General features: G+C 37.6%; 1 protein-coding gene and 8 non-coding genes across 9 annotated transcripts; 7 read left to right on the top strand and 2 right to left on the bottom strand.

Annotated features, from left to right (window-relative positions):
• The first annotated feature begins 420 nt into the window (after positions 1 to 420).
• On the top strand, positions 421 to 11,707 carry LOC137491480 (uncharacterized). The gene is made up of 4 exons (XM_073948797.1): positions 421 to 567; positions 1,602 to 1,751; positions 8,088 to 10,636; positions 10,719 to 11,707. Exons 2-3 carry the CDS (start codon positions 1,667 to 1,669, stop codon positions 9,059 to 9,061), a joined length of 1,059 nt encoding a protein of 352 aa, XP_073804898.1. The 5' UTR covers positions 421 to 567; positions 1,602 to 1,666; the 3' UTR covers positions 9,062 to 10,636; positions 10,719 to 11,707.
• A 3,221-nt stretch (positions 11,708 to 14,928) lies between these two features.
• trnav-aac (transfer RNA valine (anticodon AAC)) lies at positions 14,929 to 15,001 on the top strand. Its single transcript has one exon. It is a non-coding gene; the product is annotated as a tRNA-Val (tRNA).
• A 104-nt stretch (positions 15,002 to 15,105) lies between these two features.
• On the top strand, positions 15,106 to 15,178 carry trnav-cac (transfer RNA valine (anticodon CAC)). The gene has a single exon. It is a non-coding gene; the product is annotated as a tRNA-Val (tRNA).
• A 1,040-nt stretch (positions 15,179 to 16,218) lies between these two features.
• trnal-cag (transfer RNA leucine (anticodon CAG)) lies at positions 16,219 to 16,301 on the bottom strand. The gene has a single exon. It is a non-coding gene; the product is annotated as a tRNA-Leu (tRNA).
• Positions 16,302 to 17,631: 1,330 nt separating this feature from the next.
• trnav-aac (transfer RNA valine (anticodon AAC)) lies at positions 17,632 to 17,704 on the top strand. The gene has a single exon. It is a non-coding gene; the product is annotated as a tRNA-Val (tRNA).
• A 106-nt stretch (positions 17,705 to 17,810) lies between these two features.
• trnav-uac (transfer RNA valine (anticodon UAC)) lies at positions 17,811 to 17,883 on the top strand. The gene has a single exon. It is a non-coding gene; the product is annotated as a tRNA-Val (tRNA).
• A 1,083-nt stretch (positions 17,884 to 18,966) lies between these two features.
• trnal-cag (transfer RNA leucine (anticodon CAG)) lies at positions 18,967 to 19,049 on the bottom strand. The gene has a single exon. It is a non-coding gene; the product is annotated as a tRNA-Leu (tRNA).
• A 1,329-nt stretch (positions 19,050 to 20,378) lies between these two features.
• Positions 20,379 to 20,451, top strand: trnav-aac (transfer RNA valine (anticodon AAC)). The gene has a single exon. It is a non-coding gene; the product is annotated as a tRNA-Val (tRNA).
• Positions 20,452 to 20,557: 106 nt separating this feature from the next.
• trnav-uac (transfer RNA valine (anticodon UAC)) lies at positions 20,558 to 20,630 on the top strand. Its single transcript has one exon. It is a non-coding gene; the product is annotated as a tRNA-Val (tRNA).
• Positions 20,631 to 22,830: the final 2,200 nt, after the last annotated feature.

Raw genomic sequence — 22,830 nt, 5'->3', positions numbered from 1 at the left:
AAGTTCTGTATTTCGGCTGTTTAAGGTCTCACTTTGCATTGAACTTTGAACTTTTTACATTCAGAGATGTTGTTTATGTTCACACAGCTAAATTACCCATCAACTAAAGTTTAAAATATGATATTGTAGTTGACCACCCATTTAACTATAAAATGCAGCAGCCAAAATAAAAAAGCTTCCATCAAAAGTCAACTTATTTCCCAATACATCTTTATTTCTCTTTAAAGCTATGGTTCGTATAGCTGCTAAACTTCCCATCAGTATCAGTAATGTGTTTTGAGTCTTCACTGTTCTCCACTGCTCATTTGCATCTTTATACCAGCATTAATGGGGGCCAATTGAGTATTAACCAATCACATGCCAGATCAAGTAGGTCAGCAGGGTTGTATCTATATATTCTGCGTTCTTAACAGAAACTTCATTGGCTTATTTAGCTATAAGAGAACAACTTTGGAGGACAAACTACGATTGTTGGTTCCTACATTGAGATTATTACCAACAACAACATACAAAGAAAAACCGACTGAGGCCATTTCTCATCCCACTTCTTCATTGAAGACTGGAAAGGTGAGTTGCACATTCTGAATTTACACTCAAATAATATCTGAATGCTAACATTATAAAATGTAAAATCTAAACATGTGCATGCATTGTTCAACAGTGTATTAAGTTTTTCAGTCATTTTTAAAAGCTTTTTTACAACTATTTAGTTATGTGTTTGTTTGTTTGGTTTGGTTATAAATATTGATTTTATCCTGACAAATGGACTGTAGCCCAAATAAGTTTCAACCTATTACGTATATAAATTTATATAAAAATTTGATGTGTCCCCATTCATTACAAATACAAAACAAAAAGCAGATAAATTATAAAGTGGAAAATGAGGGAGAAATGTATCGATAAGTCATGACTCATAATTAAGAGTGAGTAGGGGGAAAAAGCTAAACAAAAAAAGACTTTTATTGTGGCATGGTGGTGTGACGTCATAAGGCTGTGCCGCTCCCACACTGTGATTCAACTGGAGAAAGGTTTGTTTTAAAGCTTGTACACAGATGTAAACCAACTGATTAAAATTTCAGTGTGTTCACTTAATGTTAGATGTACCTGCTGTTGACAATATTATTTTAAACCTTTATACAAAGAACTACTATTTTACTCACTGTAAGGTCTATTGTTTGAATAAGATAGGATAAACTTTATTTGTCCCGAGAGGAAATTCTTGTCTTGTGCAAATAAGTGCTACAACGTTGCTGTGCAGACAATAAGATAAATCAAACAAACTAAACAATTAAGAACATACCTAAAAAAAGATTGAATAAAGCAACAGTAAAGTGTGTGATAAGTGTTTTAGTGAAGGTTTAATTTATTATATAGCATGATGTCACTCTATTCCAAGTATACATCAATAAAATTTCTAGAGTTCTAGTTTACATCGGCTGATTTGTGGCTTTTGTTGCTTGCTCAGACTTACATAATTTCTGTTTGTTAATGACTCATATAAAGAAACTGTTGAAGCAAGTGTTGAAATTATCTTGTTTTTGTTCAGTGTTTTATTTATTTTAAACAGGACATTTTTTTATTGTTTTGTTCATTTTAAACAGGATAAAGTGTCCAAACGCAGAGAAAAACACCTGCTGAAGCGACTGATCTCCACACTGTTATAAAGATGGCGTTTATTAAAGAGGAGAGTGAAGATGTGAAGATTGAAGAAACATTCACAGTCAAACAGGAAGATCTGCAGGAACAAACAGGTTGGTTTTCATTCTCAAACACCAACTCAGTCATTTGATCGTCATTCAGATATATTTTAATAATAAGAATACTAAATTAAATCCATCTTGCAGCCCTGAGTGTGCTGCCTAGTTCTCCTAAATGCACATAAGCACTCATTGAAAGACAGGAATGAGTTTCTTTCGTCACTTGTTCTCGTGTCTTATGTCATTATTTTATGTATTATTAGTCTCCCATTTTCTCTTCCTTCTTAAGGTTATTGCTTTTTCTTGTTCTACTACTGTTTGTAAAGCTTCCTTGAACACTGGCACTATATAAAATAAACAAAAACCATAAATTAAAAGCGTTTAACTGAGCTGACGATATTTGACCTTCAGTATTCTCACAGTGTTGCAGTGATAGTGTTAGCTTAGTACTTTCCACTTGCATATGTCCCATTGATCCCAATTCCCCTTTTTTAATTAACCTCATGGGATTAAACTTGTTTCTAGTTGTTACTAGTTCTCACAGATAGTATCTGAATTAGAATTACATCATTATCATAATAACTAATTACCAGGGCTATTGTGTTTAAACAGGGTTTCCACGGAGTCTTAATATGTCTTAAATTCCAAAATCAAATTTTTAGGCCTTAAAAGTCTTAAATTTACTAAAATTGTGTTGTAGGTCTTAAATCTTTTTTAAACAAGTGTTCATTTTCCTTTGTTCATATTGTGTTAACCATTCTGGCCAAAACCTATACAATCACCAACAATCCATCTCAATAAAACTTTAAACTTTTTTTATTCAAAAAGGTCATTTTAAGTCTATTTATCATAATGGATTAAGTATTTTCCTTACAATATGATTTGTTTAAACGTGCTCCATGTATTTACTGCTGAGGACATCGACCTGGACAGATTGTTGTGCATAGATTTAATTTGTTATAGTTTTTAAAACATTTGTAAATTTTTTTTATTTTTTATTTTAAAGAAAGTTTATTTTGGAAAAAACGTGTGTGGATACAAGTAGAGCTTGCTTTTTTACACATTTAAAATCTTTTACTAAGAAATATCCAAAATAATAATATAATATTTTTTTATTATAATATTTTTTTTGATAGGACAAATACAAAATCTGGGCCATTTGAAAAATTCTTTAGTCTTTTATGAGTCTAAAATTTCATTCATAATGGTCATAAAAGTCTTAATTTTAACTTAGTGAAACCTGCAGAGACCCTGGTTTAAGGTATGTCAGAAAACGTGGATGCCCCAATTTTAAACACGCTGAATGAAATTGACACTAAAATAAATAATCATTATAAAACATTGTACAGTATTCTGAACTATATCATGTGATGGGACGACGTGAGACAAAACAAACAAATAATAGTGGAACAAGAACGTTTAGCAATACCAGTGGTGGATTTAGGCATGGGTAATGTGGGCGATCGCCCAGGGTGGGATTTTCCTGGGGGCGGCAAAAAAAAATGTCCCCTAGTGAAAGCATTTAGATACAGTTACTTTATGCAAATGTATTCATTAATAGTGGCAATCTCAAAATAAAGACATTAGGGGCCATTTACATTTGGCATTTTTTGCTCGTGCGAGTTTGTTATTCTCAATGTGCAACTGAAACATCGCTTGTGAAAGCAAACTGATGCATGCGTACAGAAAACCAGCAACTCACACATGCTCCTGTGTGAATCCCGGTTGTTTGCATTCACGCCAAAAAGTTAAGCGTCGCTCATGCGCCATGAAACCGTATTAACAGGCTTTTGTGCAGAAGTGTCGGCACACAGCGAGTTTTGCATAGTTTATGTAAAGAGTATGTATTTAACGATGGTGTTACTTTCACTAAGCATGGCTATAAAGCAGAAAGGAGGGATAAAAGTGTCAGGGAGGTAGGACAGGTCTAAAGGTCTAAGACAAAAGATAATTTGGTAACACTTTACAATAACTACACACTATAAACCATTTATTATGCATTAGCAAATACTGAATTCATTATTTGTTTAGCATTATCTGTTTAGCATTAACTCTAAATTAATAAGTGTTATTAAACAGTTTATAACTGCAGCTACATATGCTGTATTCCTGACTTACAACCACATTTATAATTTGCTTAATAATTATACTTTCATACTTTGTTAAGGATTAATTTCCTATTACTAAATTAAGTATGGGGAGTTAAGCGCAATGTTTATGATAAGTGGGGGCGGAGCGGGCCAGAATCACGATGGCAGCAGGTCAGATGACTGTCAGACCAAGGGGAAATGTCCCTATGTCTCCCTATGGCCAGTTCGCCCTTGAGTTTTACTGTTTTCTATTGTTTATTATTCTTGGTCATTTCTCCAATAATTGTAAGTTTTAAAACAATACCATATGGGATCAGGTCACTGCTATGATATGATTGACAATTTATGTATGTCACTGTTTGTCATTGTGCTCTGTTTATTCTGAGAGCTGAGGCTGAGTGTTTGTAGAGCTTTTAACGCTTGAAATTATTAACTCTGCGTCATTCTAACACTGGATAAACAGAATCCTGTGTTATCTGTAATCTCGTTTCACACTGCTCATGCTATACCTGATGTTCATTAATAGACGTTTCACAATCACAAGCCCCAGGTTAACATTGTAATTTGTATATTTATGTTGTCAATGACCCTGACTGGACAAACAGCAGGTCATCTTTTTAGATGGCATTTCTGCATCTTGTCGGGTTAATAATATCTGCAAATTAGGAGAAATACCACACTGTTAAAAATTGTCCCGTTAAAAAACAGTAAAATACTGGCAGCTGCAGTTGCCAGCAATGTACTGTTATTTTACAGTATGTTGCTGTAAAAATACATGGACTACATTGATTTACACAATACTCAAGGGAACTCATTTTGCTCACTGAAAGCAACTGCCTCAACTTGGTCAACTGCTGAATGAGTTTATGAAGTAATGTGCTATATATGCTTAGAAGCATACTTATAATGATAACTTATTTTAGTTAATTAGAAAAGTTCGGTTTAACTCTAATGTCTTATTTTTCACAACAGCACACATACATGTAAATCTGGAATCACCAGAGAGATTCTGACTGCATCAGCAACTAAACAGCCGCTATCTTTAAATAGAGAAACATGCAGAATAACATCAGCAGGTCATTGTTCATCTTTAACTCATACACTGGCTCTACTCTCCTCCACAACGGTGACAGACAGAAGAAATTAGCTTCAGGTTTTACAGTAAAATACTGTTTTTCCTTGATTTAACAGTAATCTACTGGCAGCTGTGGTTGCCAGCAATATACTGTTTTTTTACAGTCTACTTCTGTAGTGTAAATTAACAGTATATTACTGTTAAAATACATTTTTACACTGTGTTTTTACCTCTCACACCTTTAACCCTTTAAACCCCAGAGCATATACTTCAGTTTTAACTGAAGTGTCCACACTACTGAGTGTTCAAGAAACATGTAGCAAAGCTGAAGTAAATTCATTAATTAAATGACTAATTAAATGATAATTGAGGATTAACAATGAACAAATGAAGAAATACTGAAGGGAAAAAACAAGAACAGAACATACAAAACTTTAGTCACAGCTTTATAATGAAATAACCTGAAGAACAACAACTGATTAAATCATTTAAATGATTAGCGGATGATTAAAAAACTCTACAAACATCATCACCAGCTACACTTATTACTTAATACATGTATTTTTGTATAACATTTACTAAAGTTCTTCTTGAGAAAAAGTGAAAGTTTTACGTCACCATCATGGAGAACAGAGTTTGCTTTAGTTGGGCTCTTAGCCCTGTCATTTTTATCATTTATATATCTTGGCTGCTGCAATTGTTAAGAACTTTGTTTAAAAAGCTCCTTTGTTGTGGCAAGCCAGCCAAAAACCTAAATAAGATCTGGTGATGTTCATGTTGCTATTAAATGGCAGAGTCTGTTCTCATTTAGTATAATAAAATGTACTGCTCCTATTCAATGTTAAATCTATTGTTTTACATTATATGTCTATATATGGCAATGATTTCTGGAAGTTTTTAAGAATATCTTGGACAATAACACTGCTCTATGGTGTAACTCGCACTCAAAGAGACATCAATAATCAGCATATGAACCTCAATAATGGTGACAACAAATTTAACAAAATTTAACAAAATTAACAGTTTAACTCACAAACAGGCAACTGAAAGTCTAAACATAAACAACAGCAGAATCAAACACAAATAAAGAAAACTGTTAGACCATTATACAACATTTATTTATACCGCAATGCATGCTGGGATATTTGTACCGTGCCACTACCAGCATGCATTGCAGCATGAAACATTTGAATTGTTACCATTGTTGAGATACAAGGTCAGATTCATGAGGTCTGAGTGTGTATTTGTCATAACTGAACTGTTTTTGTATGTTATTTCTTAACTGCTAAGTAATTATGGAGGTATCTTTTCTGTTTCCACTTCTCATTAATTAAATTAATACCTGCAACTAAGCATAAAATCTATTGCATGATGCCCTTCTTCCAGATTTATAACAAAACATTTATCAGAACTAATTTCAGACAAATAGATTTCTCTATTTAATGACTTCCCAACTTTATTGCTGTAGTATAAACGTTTTGTATACTCTGTATTACAGCAGTTGGAAAGTCTTATTAAATGAGACCAAGGGTGAAGAGCCCAACTAAATCAGCCCCTCACTCCATTACGGTGACACAAAAAACACCTTAATTTCTGTTGGATCTCAATGAGAATAGTATGGAAGTCAAATCAGTCAGTAATAAGTGTGTGTCTGCTGTTGTTTGTGGAGTTGTTTAATGATCCTCTGCTGAGACTGAAGCTGTTTTATTTTATTTTATTTTATTTAATGTTGTAACTCAAGTGTTGTTTGTGTTTCTTGTTTCTCTTTCCTTCAGTACTTGTGATTATTAACAGCAGGTGTTCATCAGTGTCTGAATTCACTCATTAGTGTTCATTAACTCTGTCAGGTGAACTATATTAGTTAACTAGTGTATGAAATAGTGAACAAGGACACAAAGTGTGATTTCAAACACAGACTTCAAAACATCGAATCTGAACTCTGTTAGCTCACAGTTTTCTGCAGTTGGTTACTTTCTCGAAAACAAAAATGTTACCCAGAAAGCACTGTTTTTAACAGAATTTTACTGTTTTAGTGAAAAAACATTATTTTACCGTAGAATCTGACCGTTTTTTAACAGCAATTTTTTACAGTGCAGCCTTTTAGAAAGAAGCTATTATTATACCAATACCTAAACCAGGAAAAGATCATTTAAATAATTATCGTCCAACAGCACTTACCAGTTGCCTTTGCAAAACAATGGAACAAATGATTAATGATCGATTGGTGTGGATTTAAAAAAAAACAGAAGATTAATTAATATCAGTGTGGGTTTAGAAGAGGGAAAAGTACTCTTTGCCATCTTATACGATTAGAATCTTTTGTACGAGATGGTTTTATTAAAAAAAAGAACACATGCAAGCAGTTTTTTTTTTTTTTTAAATCCGGAAAAGGCCTTTGACACTACCAGGAGGTATGGTATTTTAAAAGATTTACACGAGATGGGTGTTTGAGGAAATTTGCCTAATTTTATTGCAAATTTATTTTATTCAAGAGAGTTTTTCGTGTGCGTATGAAAACTATATTATCTGAATATATGAGCATATATAGCATATATGAGAATCAGGAGTGCCCCAAGAAAGTATACTATCAGTAACACTATTTAGTATTAAAATTAATAATATTGTAAATGTTAATGGGTATAATATATTTCGTAGTTTATATGTAGATGATTTATGTATTTGTTATAAAGGAAAAATATGTATACAATCAAGAGACAAATTTAAATATGTATAAACAAAATATATGACTGGTCAGTTTTAAATGGTTTTAATTTTTCTAAGTCAAAAACTGCATGCATTTTTGTTTTTCTAAGATCTATGCATTTAGATCAGGAGCTTTTTTAGATAGAGAAACTATACAAGTTGTGAAAAAGGTAAAGTTCCTAGGAATGAGTTTTGACAATAAGCAGTGTTTTATTCCTCATATTAAAGTATTATGAAATAGATGTTTTAAAACAATCAATGTATGAACTTAATCTTAGAAAGGTAAAATAAATAAATAAATTAAGACCTCTGTAATGAAATCCAAGACTTTGTATAAATGTGTACACGTTAATGGACCAAACACAATATGATCTGATTTATTTTACATTTAAACAATTTATTTTTACATTTTATCAATTTGCATCAAAATGTGTAGCCAATGTTTCCTGTGTCTTCTCACTTTTCAGCTTTTGATGAGAGTTTTTAAGACTTAATGAAAACTGTTTTATTTATTTATTTTAGACTTAATTGAAGTGAATGAGGGCAGTAAAGAGGAGGAACATCATGTCAAAATTGAGGAAAAAACCTATTTACAGACTGATGGTATTTTGAAAAGGAGAGACAAGAACCGTTTCATCTGCACTCAGTGTGGAAAGAGTTTTGGAAGAAAAGACAATCTTAAGATTCACATGAAAATACACACTGGAGAGAAACCGTTTACATGCACTCAGTGTGGGAAGAATTTCAGCCAATCATCAAACCTTAATGACCACATGATGATCCACACTGGAGAGAAACCATTCACATGCACTCAGTGTGGGAAGAGTTTCAGGAAGTCATCATCCCTTACTCTACACATGAGGATCCACACTGGAGAAAAACCATTCACATGCACTCAGTGTGGGAAGAGTTTCAGCCTATCATCACACCTTAATCAACACATGATGATCCACACTGGAGAGAAACCATTCACATGCACTCAGTGTGGGAAAAGTTTTAACCGCTCATCAGTTCTTTATCAACATATGAGGATTCACACTGGAGAGAAACCATTCACATGCACTCAGTGTGGAAAAAGTTTTAACCGCTCATCAAACCTTTATAAACACATGAGGAACCACACTGGAGAGAAACCATTCACATGTGTTCAGTGTGGGAAGAGTTTTAACTTCTCATCAACCCTTTATCAACACATGACAATCCACACTGGAGAGAAACCATTCACATGCACTCAGTGTGGGAAGAGTTTTACCTGCTCATCACGCCTTCATCAACACATGAGGATCCACACTGGAGAGAAACCATTCACATGCACTCAGTGTGGGAAGTGTTTTAACTTTTCATCAAACCTTAATCGACACATTAGGATCCACAGTGGAGAGAAACCATTCACATGCACTCAGTGTGGGAAGAGTTTCAGTCAATCATCACACCTTAATCAACACATCATGAGCCACACTGGAGAGAAACCATTCATGTCTAATCATCTTGTTTAATCCCGCCCCTTTTTGCAGTGGCGTACAACAGAATTTCGCATACTCAATAGTGATGGGAAGTTCGTATCATTTTATTTACTGATCGAGATGAACAAATATTTTTTCGAGTCATTTCGTTCATTTGGTTCAATTTGCCAAAATATTATTAAAATGTTACGAATTGCTTCCAAACACATCTACAACTAGCCCAGACGGTTCATCACACGACAAATGAGTCATAAATAGGTTATAAGAAGAAGAAAATAACAATTCAATGTTTACCTGCTCTTTTGTCTATAGGCATTGTTGTCTGTTTGCTCAGCTCACCTCTTCATGTCTTTTAATGTCAGTGGTGCGTTCACGTTACAATGACAGTCACATATAATCTTAACCAATGTACACAGTCTGAGCCGATAGGAGCCATGATAATTAGTTCACCTTTCGAGTCTTCTGGTTCTTGAGTCGTTCGTTCATCACGTGACAGAATAACTCAAACCCGAGGACTCGAGAGGTGAACAGATCAATTCTTTTTCTGGCTCTAAATGCATATGATTGGCATATAAATGCATATGTTTGGCTGTAGTCTTTCATGTGGTGAACGAACAACTCGATAGAGGACTTGAAAAATTAACTGATCTTGTCTCGCACTATTCAATTCAATTCAGCTTTATTTGTATAGCGCTTTAACAATGTAGATCATGTCAAAGCAGCTTCACATCGTGCACATGAGCGAATTAATGAATCTTTTAGTTAATCCGAGTCATTCATTTATTTTGTCACATAACATGAAAGAAAGCACAAGAGATGAGTTATTTAATAAATCAAATAGTCTTTGTGAATAGTTTTCTAACATATGATGCTGCCAGTATTACACACTTAAACACTGTTTAATTGTTGTTTATTGTTTTATTATTATTATTATTTTACCAGAAAAGCTTTCATAACAAATCAGATTACTTTATAAATCACAACAATAAAATAAGCAAAAGAAAAACAAAATAGTGTACATCAAGCTAGGCTTTTTAATAAATAAAAACAAGTAAGCTTTAAATTAAATAACACGTTTGTGCCATAAAATCTTTATATGAAATATGGCAACTCTTCCCAGTAGATGTTTTTATGAAACAGCAATTTAAGTGAAAGATATTATAAATAAAAAACAAAAGCCACAGGGCCTAATGAGCTTAACAACTTGACTTGAGAATAGAACAGTCCATTTTTTACAAAATTAAAATTAAATAAGCTTTAAAACAACATTGTGTGGCTTTACTTGTTGGACTTGGCTTAAGGTTTGTAAGCATTTAAAAACACAAGCTCTGAACCTTTGGTAGGCTGAGTCTGTTTCTTCTTTTGTCATTAGTTGTTGTCGCAGGATAAAAGCTGCTAAATGAGTAAATGCAAATGCAAACTTTCTTTATACAAATATTAGACCAACACATAAAGTCTGCATAGAAAAACATTATTAAACAAAAAATGGAGTATAAATGAACAAATTACAAATCACTTGTAATTGTAGAATTTAATTAATTTATTGCCTAGCTTAGTGTTTGTTTTCTGATAGCAAGCCAGCAAATAGACAAATCAATATATATATATATATATATATATATATATATATATATATATATATATATATATATATATATATATATATATATATATATATATATATATATACTAGATATAAACCACATATCCAGTAGAAAAAAGTAACAATAACTTAGTGACAATAGGACAGAACTTTTTTTTATTTCTTAGAAAATGCTTTTTAGGTACACATTGTTTGATGATTTTATGAAAAGTTTAAAATATGATCATATGATGCAACAAAAATTCAGTTTTACATAAATATTATTGACTGAGGTTCTCGTTGCAGTGTACAGTGGAACTACAGTTTAAGATTAGATATGCACATAATATTGTAAGGATGGCTAAATCTCTCCATAATATTAAAATCTGCAAACTTTTATGGAACTCCACATGAGACAAGAGCATGAGAATGGTCAGGGGCTAAAACATAAAACTTTCTAATGTGAGAAGAAGATCAGCTAGAAAAGCAGTTGTTCAGGTTGTCTCGATCGTGCATCCTGAGCCCCCCTCTTTGCCCTGGACTTTACCTTCTCCACCAGAGCAGCTCACTCACATTCCACACAGAATGTTTAAATTCTTAATATGGTGTATCTGTGGCTTTATATTCATGTTTGGTGTGATTTTAAATGTCTCAGTGTGATTGGTAAAGTGGTCTTAATTTCACTGTAATATTTTACAATCTCCTTTATATCAGTTAATTTGGGTTTTGACTTTGGAAAGATGCTTCACTCCAGGCAAAATGGTTTTTGCATAAACTCATGACCAGGCAAGAGTCTTAGTGAATCTTTTATTGTATTAAATTTATAATGATTTGAGTATTTAGGCAAAGGGTGCAGAAGTGTCCGTGGGATCCAGTAGACAGGATACCCCTTTGCAGGTTGTGAGTCTCAGAGCTCTGCATCAGGACTTATATGCTGCAATGTGTTTCTACATGGTCAGGTATTCCTCTTTAACTCTTCAATGTATCTTTGAGTAGTTGATGTTGTACAATCTTGATTGGCTTATTTTGTTTAATTATGTGAATTGCAATGGAAAATATTTGCCTGACAAATAAATTTAAAATTCTTGTTTAACTCTAATATCTCCTGAAATCATTTAAATCTAGTAGATTGTTTAGGCTGATGTTTCCGCAGCCTACAACCAGGATTAGTCATCCATTCAGGCGCAATGGATGGAGCATGGGCACAGCATTAGAAACCTGTTGATTTCTGACAATCACTGATGATATAATCTAGGGGTATGATATAATCTAGGGGCTAAATCAAACTTTCTTTAAGTATGTGCAAGCATGGGGCGGCCTATTATTACTTAAAGGAAATTAGCTTATCTGCTAAGAATCAGAACTGGCGATGATATGTCCGTGAGCAGATGAAACTGGCCAGCATACTGACTCTAAGCGACTTTGAGTAAACGATGAAACATTAATTGAATATAAGGATTTATTAGGCTAATAAATCTAAATTAGACCTAATCACAACCTATAAGGTAATTAGCTTGAATTAGATGAAACTAAATCTAAAACTATTATAAATTGGAGTCAGATTAAAATTCAGAGCTAGAAACAAATTAAAATAAATTATAACAAACAAAAATATTTCTTTTCACATGTGCTAAAAGGTTTACACGCATTTAACCTTCACCCTTGCTGTTAGTTCCGTCATGGGACTAATAGATGGACCTTCACATGTGTATGTATTTATATAGTTTATAACCATAATAGTTCTACAGTTTCTTCGATTTTACTTGTTGATTTCTATTTTATTGCGCATTTTATTTAAATAGTGTATTTAGTTTGTTAAAGAGCCCATATTATGGGTTTTTGAAAATGCCCTTCCATGTAGTGTAACACAGCTCTACGTGAAGTGAAATATGCAGCTAATGTTTAAATCTGTAAGTGTACAGTGTTTAAAACTGTTGATTCATCTATAAAAGAGTCGACTCATAGTGCTTCAAATGGGTCATTAGGTGTTTTGTGATGACGTATCTACGAAACACAAGTAGTTGCGTGCGCAAACCCGGGAGATTTGAAACCTGCGGCCTCGCCCACTAACACAGAAAAAAAGCCACACACACGGGCACGCCGGTCGAATGTAACGTCACACTGTGCAGATGGATATTATTGAGTCTCTACCCAAAGATGAAACCTCAGCATTAGCCCAGCCTTGAGCAGTTTGAGTGCTTCTGGAAACTTCATGCTTTAGACTGGGTGTATATTACATGCTTAATATTCAATTTTTAGACTGTGTGTGTGTGTGTGTGTGTGTGTGTAGGCCTATTATTATTTAAAATAAAATTAAAAAATAAAAATTATTATATTATGTAAAAAAAAATATTATTCTTTATAATTATATCCAGTTCCCCTAAAACTTTGCTTAAATACCATATACATTTATTAAATAAATAAAACCAAAAAGTAAATAACTGTTTGGTCTGACAAGTTTTCAGGACATATCAAATTTCAGCACAACACTAACTAACTAGTCTCACTCACACACACACACACTTGTACACACTCTCACTAACACACTCACTCTTGTACATGCTCTCTCACACACACTTACATTCTATCTCAATTCAATTCAGAAATACTTTTTTAGCATGACTGTAAATGATACAATGTTGCCAACACAAACACATCGACATCTCACAGACACATGTACATGCTCTCATTCACAAAGATAAGCCCTCCCTCTCACACACACACTTCTACATGCTTTCTCATAAACATGTACTGGCTCTCTCTCTTACACACACTACTACATGCTGTCTTTCACTCACACACACACACACACACACACACACAAACAAATGTGCATTTGATACTTATATAATTTTACGTGCTCATTAGGCTTACGATAGGTGGTTGCATTGTAATTATTTGGTCATGAAGGTATTAATTGTTTTAAATAGTTTTTCAGCTAATAATGTTTGTGATGTCATACATGCTACAAAAGGCTTTTAAAGCTGACAAGACGTGGAGCAACCATGACCAGAGCGTTCCAGAGAGAAGGTGTCTCTCAAAATGCAGTGGCCCAGCTCGCTGCAATTGCAGAGCTGTACTTTGCTAACAGGGAGCAATTTAACAGAATCAGCTTCACACCAGGAAAATGAACAGAGTTCGCTCAAAAGTGTAGAGACCTCATTTTTGGAGATTTTTGCATAAAGGTTGTATCAATGAATTGTTTCTTTGTTCAATAATGCTCCGGTTTACTGTTGGTAAAATGTAGAACCAAAAACCTACAGCACAATAAGCTTAGCTTATAATTCCAAAAAAATAATAATATTGAAATCAGATGCAAAAACCTTTAAATTCCGACTAAATTCATTAATTTTCTTTTCAGCTTAGTCCCTTTATTAGTCTGGAGTTGCTACAATGGAATAACCCAAGAGCTTATCCAGCACCATCCATGTTTTACACAACAGATGCCCTTCCAGCTGCAATGCATCACTGGGAAACATCCAAACACACACACATATATATATTTGAGCCTACTCAATTTACCTGTACCAAATGTCTTTGGATTTGTGGAGGAAACCAGAGCACCCAGAGGACACCCACACAAACACAGGGAGAACATGCAAACTCCACACAGAAATGCCACCTGACCTAGCTGAGGCTCGAACCAACAAATTTCTTACTGTGAGGCGAACGTTCTACCCTCAGCGCCACCACATTGCCGGCAATTTAATTGTTATTCTAAAATTAGTTTTTTTTTCAGCCCACTGTTTGAAAGATAATGAAAAAATATTTGCCACAAAAATAGTTAAATTGCAGAGCTAAGACTTAAAATATATATACATTTTAGGAAAAAATGTGTATGGTGGCTGCATGGTGGTGCAGTGGGTAGCATGTTCGCCTCACAGCAAGAAGGTCACTAGTTCGAGCCTAAGCTGGGTCAGTTCGTTTTTCTGTGTGGAGTTTGCATGTTCTCCCCATGTTCGTGTGGGTTTCCTCTGGGTGCTCTGGTTTCCCTGACAAATCCAAAAACATGTGATCAAGACGGCAGAAGGGCCACAGCACTTTAGAGTCATGCACACCAATCAGGTAAAAACCTGTCGACTATGCATGAGCTCAGAAAATGTGATGAAGGAACGCCCAGAATTCAGGTGCTTCAAATGTGATGAAAGGGGACATTTCGCAAGGACCTGTACAGCTGTGTCGGGCCCGGATTGTAAATTGGCCCTAATACCTGCAGGGAGCTTGTCACGCCGAGTTGGCTTTGTCCACTCGATTGACCAACGCGTACGCCTTGTTTTATCCTTGCAGGCCTAACTTCGCTGGTGAAAGCACTTGTGGGGTTTCTGTAGTGTAGTGGTCATCACGTTCGCCTAACACGCGAAAGGTCCTCGGTTCGAAACCGAGCAGAAACAGAGCTCTTCTTTTGGCGAGAAAATAATAGCGTCCACTGCTGCACCAGCAATGATCGTCGACAGGCACCCAATCAAAAAGGGTTATCAGCTCGATTTGCCTGAAGGTTTCCGTAGTGTAGTGGTTAACACGTTCGCCTCACACGCGAAAGGTCCCCAGTTCGAAACTGGGCGAAAACAACCTCTGGCTTTTATGACAATTGTCAAATCAGGCTTCTGTTGAGTACTGACGTTCACTGAAAACATTCTTTCTGCAGAGCGGTGTGAGGCTAGAAGTTTGAATTCAGCTCAGTGTTTACCGCCCCTCGCGGTGTCGCAAACTTGCGTAGAATCTGATTTCTTTTAGCTTTGTGTTGTGCATGAGCAGGTGGCCAGTGCGTTTGCTGGCCCTTCACGGTGCAGACCGTACAAGACAGCTCTATAAAAAAAAACTATAAATACTTGAAGCAGCACTGGCCTATTGGTTTCCGTAGTGTAGTGTTTATCATGTTTGCATTACACGCTAAAGGTCTCCTGTTCGAAACTGGGCGACATACAATAGTGGAGGTATTCAACAAGACGAGGCAATGCATACGAAAAAGGGCTATTTATTCCAAGTAATTTGTTTGTGCTCAGAGAATTTAGTGCTGGAGTAGGAGTTTCGTTTTCTTTAGAGAGAGGGATATTCACCGGGGTTCGGGTGTACTCTGAAGAGATGGGTGTTAGCTGTCGTTTGAAGGACACCGGTGTATCCGTAATCCGAGTGGGAATGGGAAGGTGATTCCACCAGCGTAGAACATTGAATGAAAACATTGTGGAAAGTGACTTTCCGTCTCTCTGCGCTGGCACCACAAGACAGTGCTCTCACCCTAACCGGAGGCTCCTGTGGTTATCACGATGGCTTTACAAGCGGAGGGTCTCCTGTTAGCAACTGGGCGGAAACATTCAGATTTGCTTTTATGCACATTCTCAATTGGCTCTCTGCTCACTGGATGATCCACGATACAAGGGCATGGATCTGTCAAATGTCATGACTTGACGTTGTACGAGGATTTGACGAAAAAAATGCCCTGCAAACCTTAAAAAGCAACACCATCCCAGGACAATTCTTTTGATCCCCTTTCAGTGCACTTGCATTAAAGCCCGCGTGATGCAGCACTTTGTCAGTGTTACTGTATCATTCGGACATGGGGGCAGAGAGTTAAAGAATTCAGCCTGAGCGCACTGCCGCAGGCTCGGTTTGTCAGAAGTGGGATTCGAACCCACGCCTCCAGTGGAGACTGCGACCTGAACGCAGCGCCTTAGACCGCTCGGCCATCCTGACATGCAAGCTTGGCAGGAGCTGTCTCCTGGGAGCCACACCGCAGTACTGTGACATGGAATCTGGTGCTTCACAGCTTGCCCAGCTCCGGCTGTCCAGCTCATTGGCGCTGCAGGCAGCTAATCTGTGCTCGCCTCCTGGGGCTGCGCCTAGTTTCAATAGCCAACACTTGACAGCTGTCATTGCTTACGGCCACACCACCCTGAGGGGGCTATAGAGCAAACAGGAAGTGAGTTGGCAGCAGTAAGGAGAGAAAGGCTCTCCCCATTTTGTTTGTCTACCTTTTTGTTTATTGACCTTGAGTGTTTTTGTTTGTTTGTTTTCTTTTTGTCTTTAAAAACCACCTAACAGCAGCATTTTGCTGACTGAAGGGTGGTTATGTAGTGTGTTTTATTTTTAATCATGGACAGATTCCCCGGCAACGACATGGAGATGGAGGGACTTGCAAGAAAGGATAAAGAAAATGGGCTGGATAATAGACGGAGAGGTAAAGAAAATGGACTTGACAACAGACAAAGAGATAAATAAAATGAAGAGCCCGGCCAACGAAGAGGTGAGAAAGGTAAGGATAAGCAAGAGGTACAAAGAAGAGTATGCACAAAGGAAGCAACAGTAACTGTAGAAGTAGAAAATGTAAAAGATGCAAGAAGATTTGATATAACCAAAGCAGTCACGGAGCTGATTGGAGAAGGAAGAATGCTGGCGGTGAGACCCAAACAAACAAGGGAGTATGAAGTAACAATGGAGACTGAAGATGACACCGAAATTTTAATAGACAATGGATTGACAATTAAAGGAGTGAAATCTGAAGTACGGAGGTTACAAAACAGAGACTATGTTGTTTCGTTCAAGCATCTGCCTGTTTACCTAGCTGATGAAGAAATTTTAAGCAAGCTAGAGGGATGGGGAGTTTTCCCCATGTCTAAAACTAAAAGAAGACTGTATCCAGGCACAAGCATAGAAGATGGAACAAGGTTTGTAAAAAACGGATTTCCAGAAGAGACGGTCTCCCTACCATACAGTAGCAAAATCGAGACGGCTGAAGGGGCACAGCACTTTAGAGTCATGCACACCAATCAGGTAAAAACCTGTCGACTACGCATGAGCTCAGACCATGTGATGAAGGAACGCCCAGAATTCAGGTGCTTCAAATGTGACGAAAGGGGACATTTCGCTCGGACCTGTACAGCTGTGTTGGGCCCGGATTGTAAATTGGCCCTAATACCTGCAGGGAGCTTGTCACGCTGAGTTGGCTTTGTCCGCTTGATTGACAAACGCGTACACCTTGTTTTATCCTTGCAGGCCTAACTTCGCTGGTGAAAGCACTTGTGGGGTTTCTGTAGTGTAGTGGTCATCACGTTCGTCTAACACGCGAAAGGTCCTCGGTTCGAAACCGAGCAGAAACAGTGCTCTTCTTTTGGCGAGAAAATAATAGCATCCACTGCCGCACCAGCAATGATCGTCAACAGGCATCCAATCAAAAAGGGTTATCTGCTAGTTGTACTTCTGAAGGTTTCCATAGTGTAGTGGTTATCACGTTCGCCTTACACGCGAAAGGTCCCCAGTTCGAAACTGGGTGGAAACAACCTCTGGCTTTTACGACAATTGTCAAATCAGGCTTCTGTTGAGTACTGATGTTCACCGAAAACATTCTTTCCGCAGAGCGTTGTGAGGCTAGAAGTTTGAATTCAACTCAGTGTTTACCTCCCCTCGCGGTGTCGCAAACTTGCGTAGAATCTGATTTCTTTTAGCTTTGTGTTGTGCATGAGCAGGTGGCCAGTGCGTTTGCTGGCCCTCCACGATGCGGACCGTACAAGACAGCTCTATAAAAAAAGACTATAAATACTTGAAGCACCACTGGCCTATTGGTTTCCGTAGTGTAGTGTTTATCATGTTTGCATTACACGCTAAAGGTCTCCTGTTCGAAACTGGGCCGAAGCATACAATTAGTGGACACTTTTGTTCAAAGCGACATACAATAGTGGAGGTATTTAGCGATTCAACAAGACGAGGCAATGCATACGAAAAAGGGCTATATATTCCAAGTAATTTGTTTGTGCTCAGAGAATTTAGTGCTGGAGTAAGAGTGTCGTTTTCTTTAGAGAGAGGGATATTCACCGGGGTTCGGGTGTACTCTGAAGAGATGGGTGTTAGCTGTCGTTTGAAGGAGACCAGTGTATCCGTAATACGAGTGGGAATGGCAAAGTGATTCCACCAGCGTAGAACATTGAATGAAAACATTGTGGAAAGTGACTTTCAGTCTCTCTGCGATGGCACCACAAGACAGTGCTCTCACCCTAACCGGAGGCTCCTGTGGTTATCACGATGGCTTTACAAGCGGAGGGTCTCCTGTTAGAAACTGAGCGGAAAAATTCAGATTTGCTTTTACGCGCATTCTCAATTGGCTCTGCTCACTGGATGATGCACGATACAAGGTCGTGGATCTGTCAAATGTCATGACTTGACGTTGTACGAGGATTTGACGAAAAAATGCCCTGCAAACCTTAAAAATCCACACCATACCAGGACAATTCCTTTGATCCCCTTTCGGTGCACTTGCATTAAAGCCCGTGCGATGCGGCGCTTTGTCAGTTTGTACTGTATCACTCGGCCATGGTGGCAGGGAGTTACAGACTTCAGCCAGAAGCGCATCGCCACAGGCTCGGTTTGTCAGAAGTGGGATTCGAACCCACGCCTCCAGGAGAGACTGCGACCTGAACGCAGCGCCTTAGACCGCTCGGCCACCCTGACATGCAAGTTTGGCAGGAGCTGTCTCCTGGGAGCCACACCGCAGTACCGTGACATGGAATCTGGTGTTTCACAGCTTGCCCAGCTCCGGCTGTCCACCTCATTGGCGCAGCAGGCAGCTAAGCTGTGCTCGGCTCCTGGGGCTGCGCCTAGTTTCAATAGCCAACACTTGACAGCTGTCATTGCTTACGACCACACCACCCTGAGGGCGCTATAGAGCAAACAGGAAGTGAGTTGGCAGCAGTGAGGAGAGAAAGGCTCTCCCCATTTTGCTTGTCTACCTTTTTGTTTATTGACCTTGAGTGGTTTGTTTGTTTGTTTTATTTTTGTCTTTAAAAACCACCTAACAGCAGCATTTTGCTGACTGAAGGGTGGTTATGTTGTGTTTTTTATTTTTAATCATGGACAGATTACCCGGCAACGACACGGAAATGGAGGGACTTGCACGAAAGGATAAAGAAAATGGGCTGGATAATAGACGAAGAGATAAAAAAAATGGACTTGACAGCAGACAAAGAGATAAATAAAATGAAGAGCCCGGCCGACGAAGAGGTGAAAAAGGTAAGGATAAGCAAGAGATACAAAGAAGAGTGTGCACAAAGGAAGCAACAGTAACTGTAGAAGTAGAAAATGTAAAAGATGCAAGAAGGTTTGATATAATCAAAGCAGTCGCGGAGCTGATTGGAGAAGGAAGAATTCTGGCGGTGAGACCCAAACAAACAAGGGAGTATGAAGTAACAATGGAGACTGAAGATGACACCGAAATTTTAATAGACAATGGATTGACAATAAAAGGAGTGAAATCTGAAGTACGGAGGTTACAAAACAGAGACTATGTTGTTTCGTTCAAGCATCTGCCTGTTTACCTAGCTGATGAAGAAATTTTAAGCAAGCTAGAGGGATGGGGAGTTTTCCCCATGTCTAAAACTAAAAGAAGACTGTATCCAGGCACAAGCATAGAAGATGGAACAAGGTTTGTAAAAAACGGATTTCCAGAAGAGACGGTCTCCCTACCATACAGTAGCAAAATCGAGACGGCTGAAGGGGCACAGCACTTTAGAGTCATGCACACCAATCAGGTAAAAACCTGTCGACTACGCATGAGCTCAGACCATGTGATGAAGGAACGCCCAGAATTCAGGTGCTTCAAATGTGACGAAAGGGGACATTTCGCTCGGACCTGTACAGCTGTCTTGGGCCCGGATTGTAAATTGGCCCTAATACCTGCAGGGAGCTTGTCACGCTGAGTTGGCTTTGTCCGCTTGATTGACAAACGCGTACACCTTGTTTTATCCTTGCAGGCCTAACTTCGCTGGTGAAAGCACTTGTGGGGTTTCTGTAGTATAGTGGTCATCACGTTCGCCTAACACGCGAAAGGTCCTCGGTTTGAAACCGAGCAGAAACAGTGCTCTTCTTTTGGCGAGAAAATAATAGCATCCACTTCCACACCAGCAATGATCGTCAACAGGCATCCAATCAAAAAGGGTTATCTGCTAGTTGTACTTCTGAAGGTTTCCATAGTGTAGTGGTTATCACGTTCGCCTTACACGCGAAAGGTCCCCAGTTCGAAACTGGGTGGAAACAACATCTGGCTTTTACGACAATTGTCAAATCAGGCTTCTGTTGAGTACTGATGTTCACCGAAAACATTCTTTCTGCAGAGCGGTGTGAGGCTAGAAGTTTGAATTCAACTCAGTGTTTACCTCCCCTCGCGGTGTCGCAAACTTGCGTAGAATCTGATTTCTTTTAGCTTTGTGTTGTGCATGAGCAGGTGGCCAGTGCGTTTGCTGGCCCTCCACGATGCGGACTGTACAAGACAGCTCTATAAAAAAAAACTATAAATACTTGAAGCACCACTGGCCTGGATGCACGATACAAGGTCGTGGATCTGTCAAATGTCATGACTTGACGTTGTACGAGGATTTGACGAAAAAATGCCCTGCAAACCTTAAAAATCAACGCCATCCCAGGACAATTCTTTTGATCCCCTTTCGGTGCACTTGCATTAAAGCCCGCGTGATGCGGCGCTTTGTCAGTGTTACTGTATCATTCGGACATGGTGGCAGGGAGTTAAAGACTTCAGCCTGAGCGCATCGCCGCAGGCTCGGTTTGTCAGAAGTGGGATTCGAACCCACGCCTCCAGGGGAGACTGCGACCTGAACGCCAGCTGCCGAAGGATAGTCCGACAATATTTCACAAATGTTGAAGATGAGAGCCAATCGGAGCGATACGCTCCAACATTGTAGCCAATCACGTTGCAGCGCTTCAACATTTGCATCCAATCGCGGACCGGAATTCTCAACATTTTCAACATTTGACCAATCAGAGTCGAGACAATGTTGAAGCCGGGGGGTAGGAACTGTTCCAAGAATCACCGCTAGGTGTGCAGTCAAACAGGTTAGTCAGATGTCAATCAATTTTCTGAACTGAGCCGAAGGTACACGAAGGAATGACGCGGTCCTCTGGAGGCGGGTCAGAGGTCCAAAAAGTTCATTGACCATCAGTGATATTCAACGAACAGCATCAATCGACAGAGCACAGCATCGTTTTGCTTACAGTAAAGGATTTTTTCTGATAGTGATTTCTTAAAAAAGGTAGGAAAAACTACACAATTGCACAAATTAATGTTTTAGTGTGTTGTATTTCAAATTTGGATACTTTAATTCAAAACCTTCTATTTATAGGAGAAAAAATGTCTGGAAAATCTCATAAAGCCATGTCAGACGCTGACTGGATTTCACGTCTGAAAAAGTTTGCCAGCACAGGAGTTTGGCCATCAAATGAGGGCAACAGGCCAGCTCCTCGACAAAAAAAGTGGCATGAGATTTATCAAAGGGTGTGTATTTCGTTTACATGATATAACGTTTGTTGAAATTTGCTTAACAGAGTAACGTTAACTTGTTAGGCTTCAGTACATTCAGTACAGTATCTGTGTAAAACATGTCATACTTGTTTTTAAATATTAAAGTGTTTTAAATTGCATGTATTTTGAGATTTACGTCGAGTAATTTAGTAAGTTTGACCGTTTATGAGAGAGATCTGAAAAGGTGGGGGAAGGGATTATGAGTGTACAGTATACAGCATGTGGTTTTAAGGCCTGAAATGTTCCTGTCCAGTTCCTCGGCTATGCACGTAGGTGTAGAGCGCCGTCTAGCCAATAGGAACGAAGGAAGGCGGGACAAGTAAAATACACAAAATTATGGGTTCGAATCCCGTCTCGGCCACAAATAATATAAAACCAATTTGTTTTGTAACATAAAATAAATGATCATTTTACATAAAGATACAATAAATCTTGCAACAATTGCACTTGTGTCATTATGTATTCATATAAATGAATGAATGATAACTAGAATTCATTTATTCATTAAATTACTGTGTAGAATTTACAAAATGTGATCTAATTATGTATTTGGAATATAACATTTAGGGTATATTTGATTCTGTTTGATACTGTTTATTTCTTTGACAATATGCTGTGAAAAGCTCTATATTAATAAAAAGGGATTGCTTGATTGATCTTTAATTTAGAAAATGTAAATTTGAAAAACTGAAAGGAACATTTTGATCATATTTTATTCCATTTTCTGTTAAAATATTTGTATAAATATGTACAGAAAACCCAGAAAAATTATATATATATATATATATATATATATATATATATATATATATATATATATATATATATATATATATATATATATATATAATTATTTGCCCCTTTAATTTTTTTCTCCGTTTTCTGTTTAACAGAGAGCAGATTTTTTCAGCACATTTCTAA

Source organism: Danio rerio, chromosome 4, assembly GCF_049306965.1.
Source record: "Danio rerio strain Tuebingen ecotype United States chromosome 4, GRCz12tu, whole genome shotgun sequence".
Lineage (NCBI taxonomy): Eukaryota > Metazoa > Chordata > Actinopteri > Cypriniformes > Danionidae > Danio > Danio rerio.
The sequence above is the reverse complement of the archived record's forward strand: the minus strand, read 5'-3'. Positions and strand labels throughout refer to the sequence as shown.

Coding starts and splice junctions, on each gene's coding strand:
- LOC137491480 (XM_073948797.1), top strand. CDS start 1,667: ATGGCGTTTATTAAAGAGGAGAGTGAAGATGTGAAGATTGAAGAAACA. Junction 1,752..8,087: donor AGATCTGCAGGAACAAACAG/GTTGGTTTTCAT, acceptor TATTTATTTTAG/ACTTAATTGAAGTGAATGAG.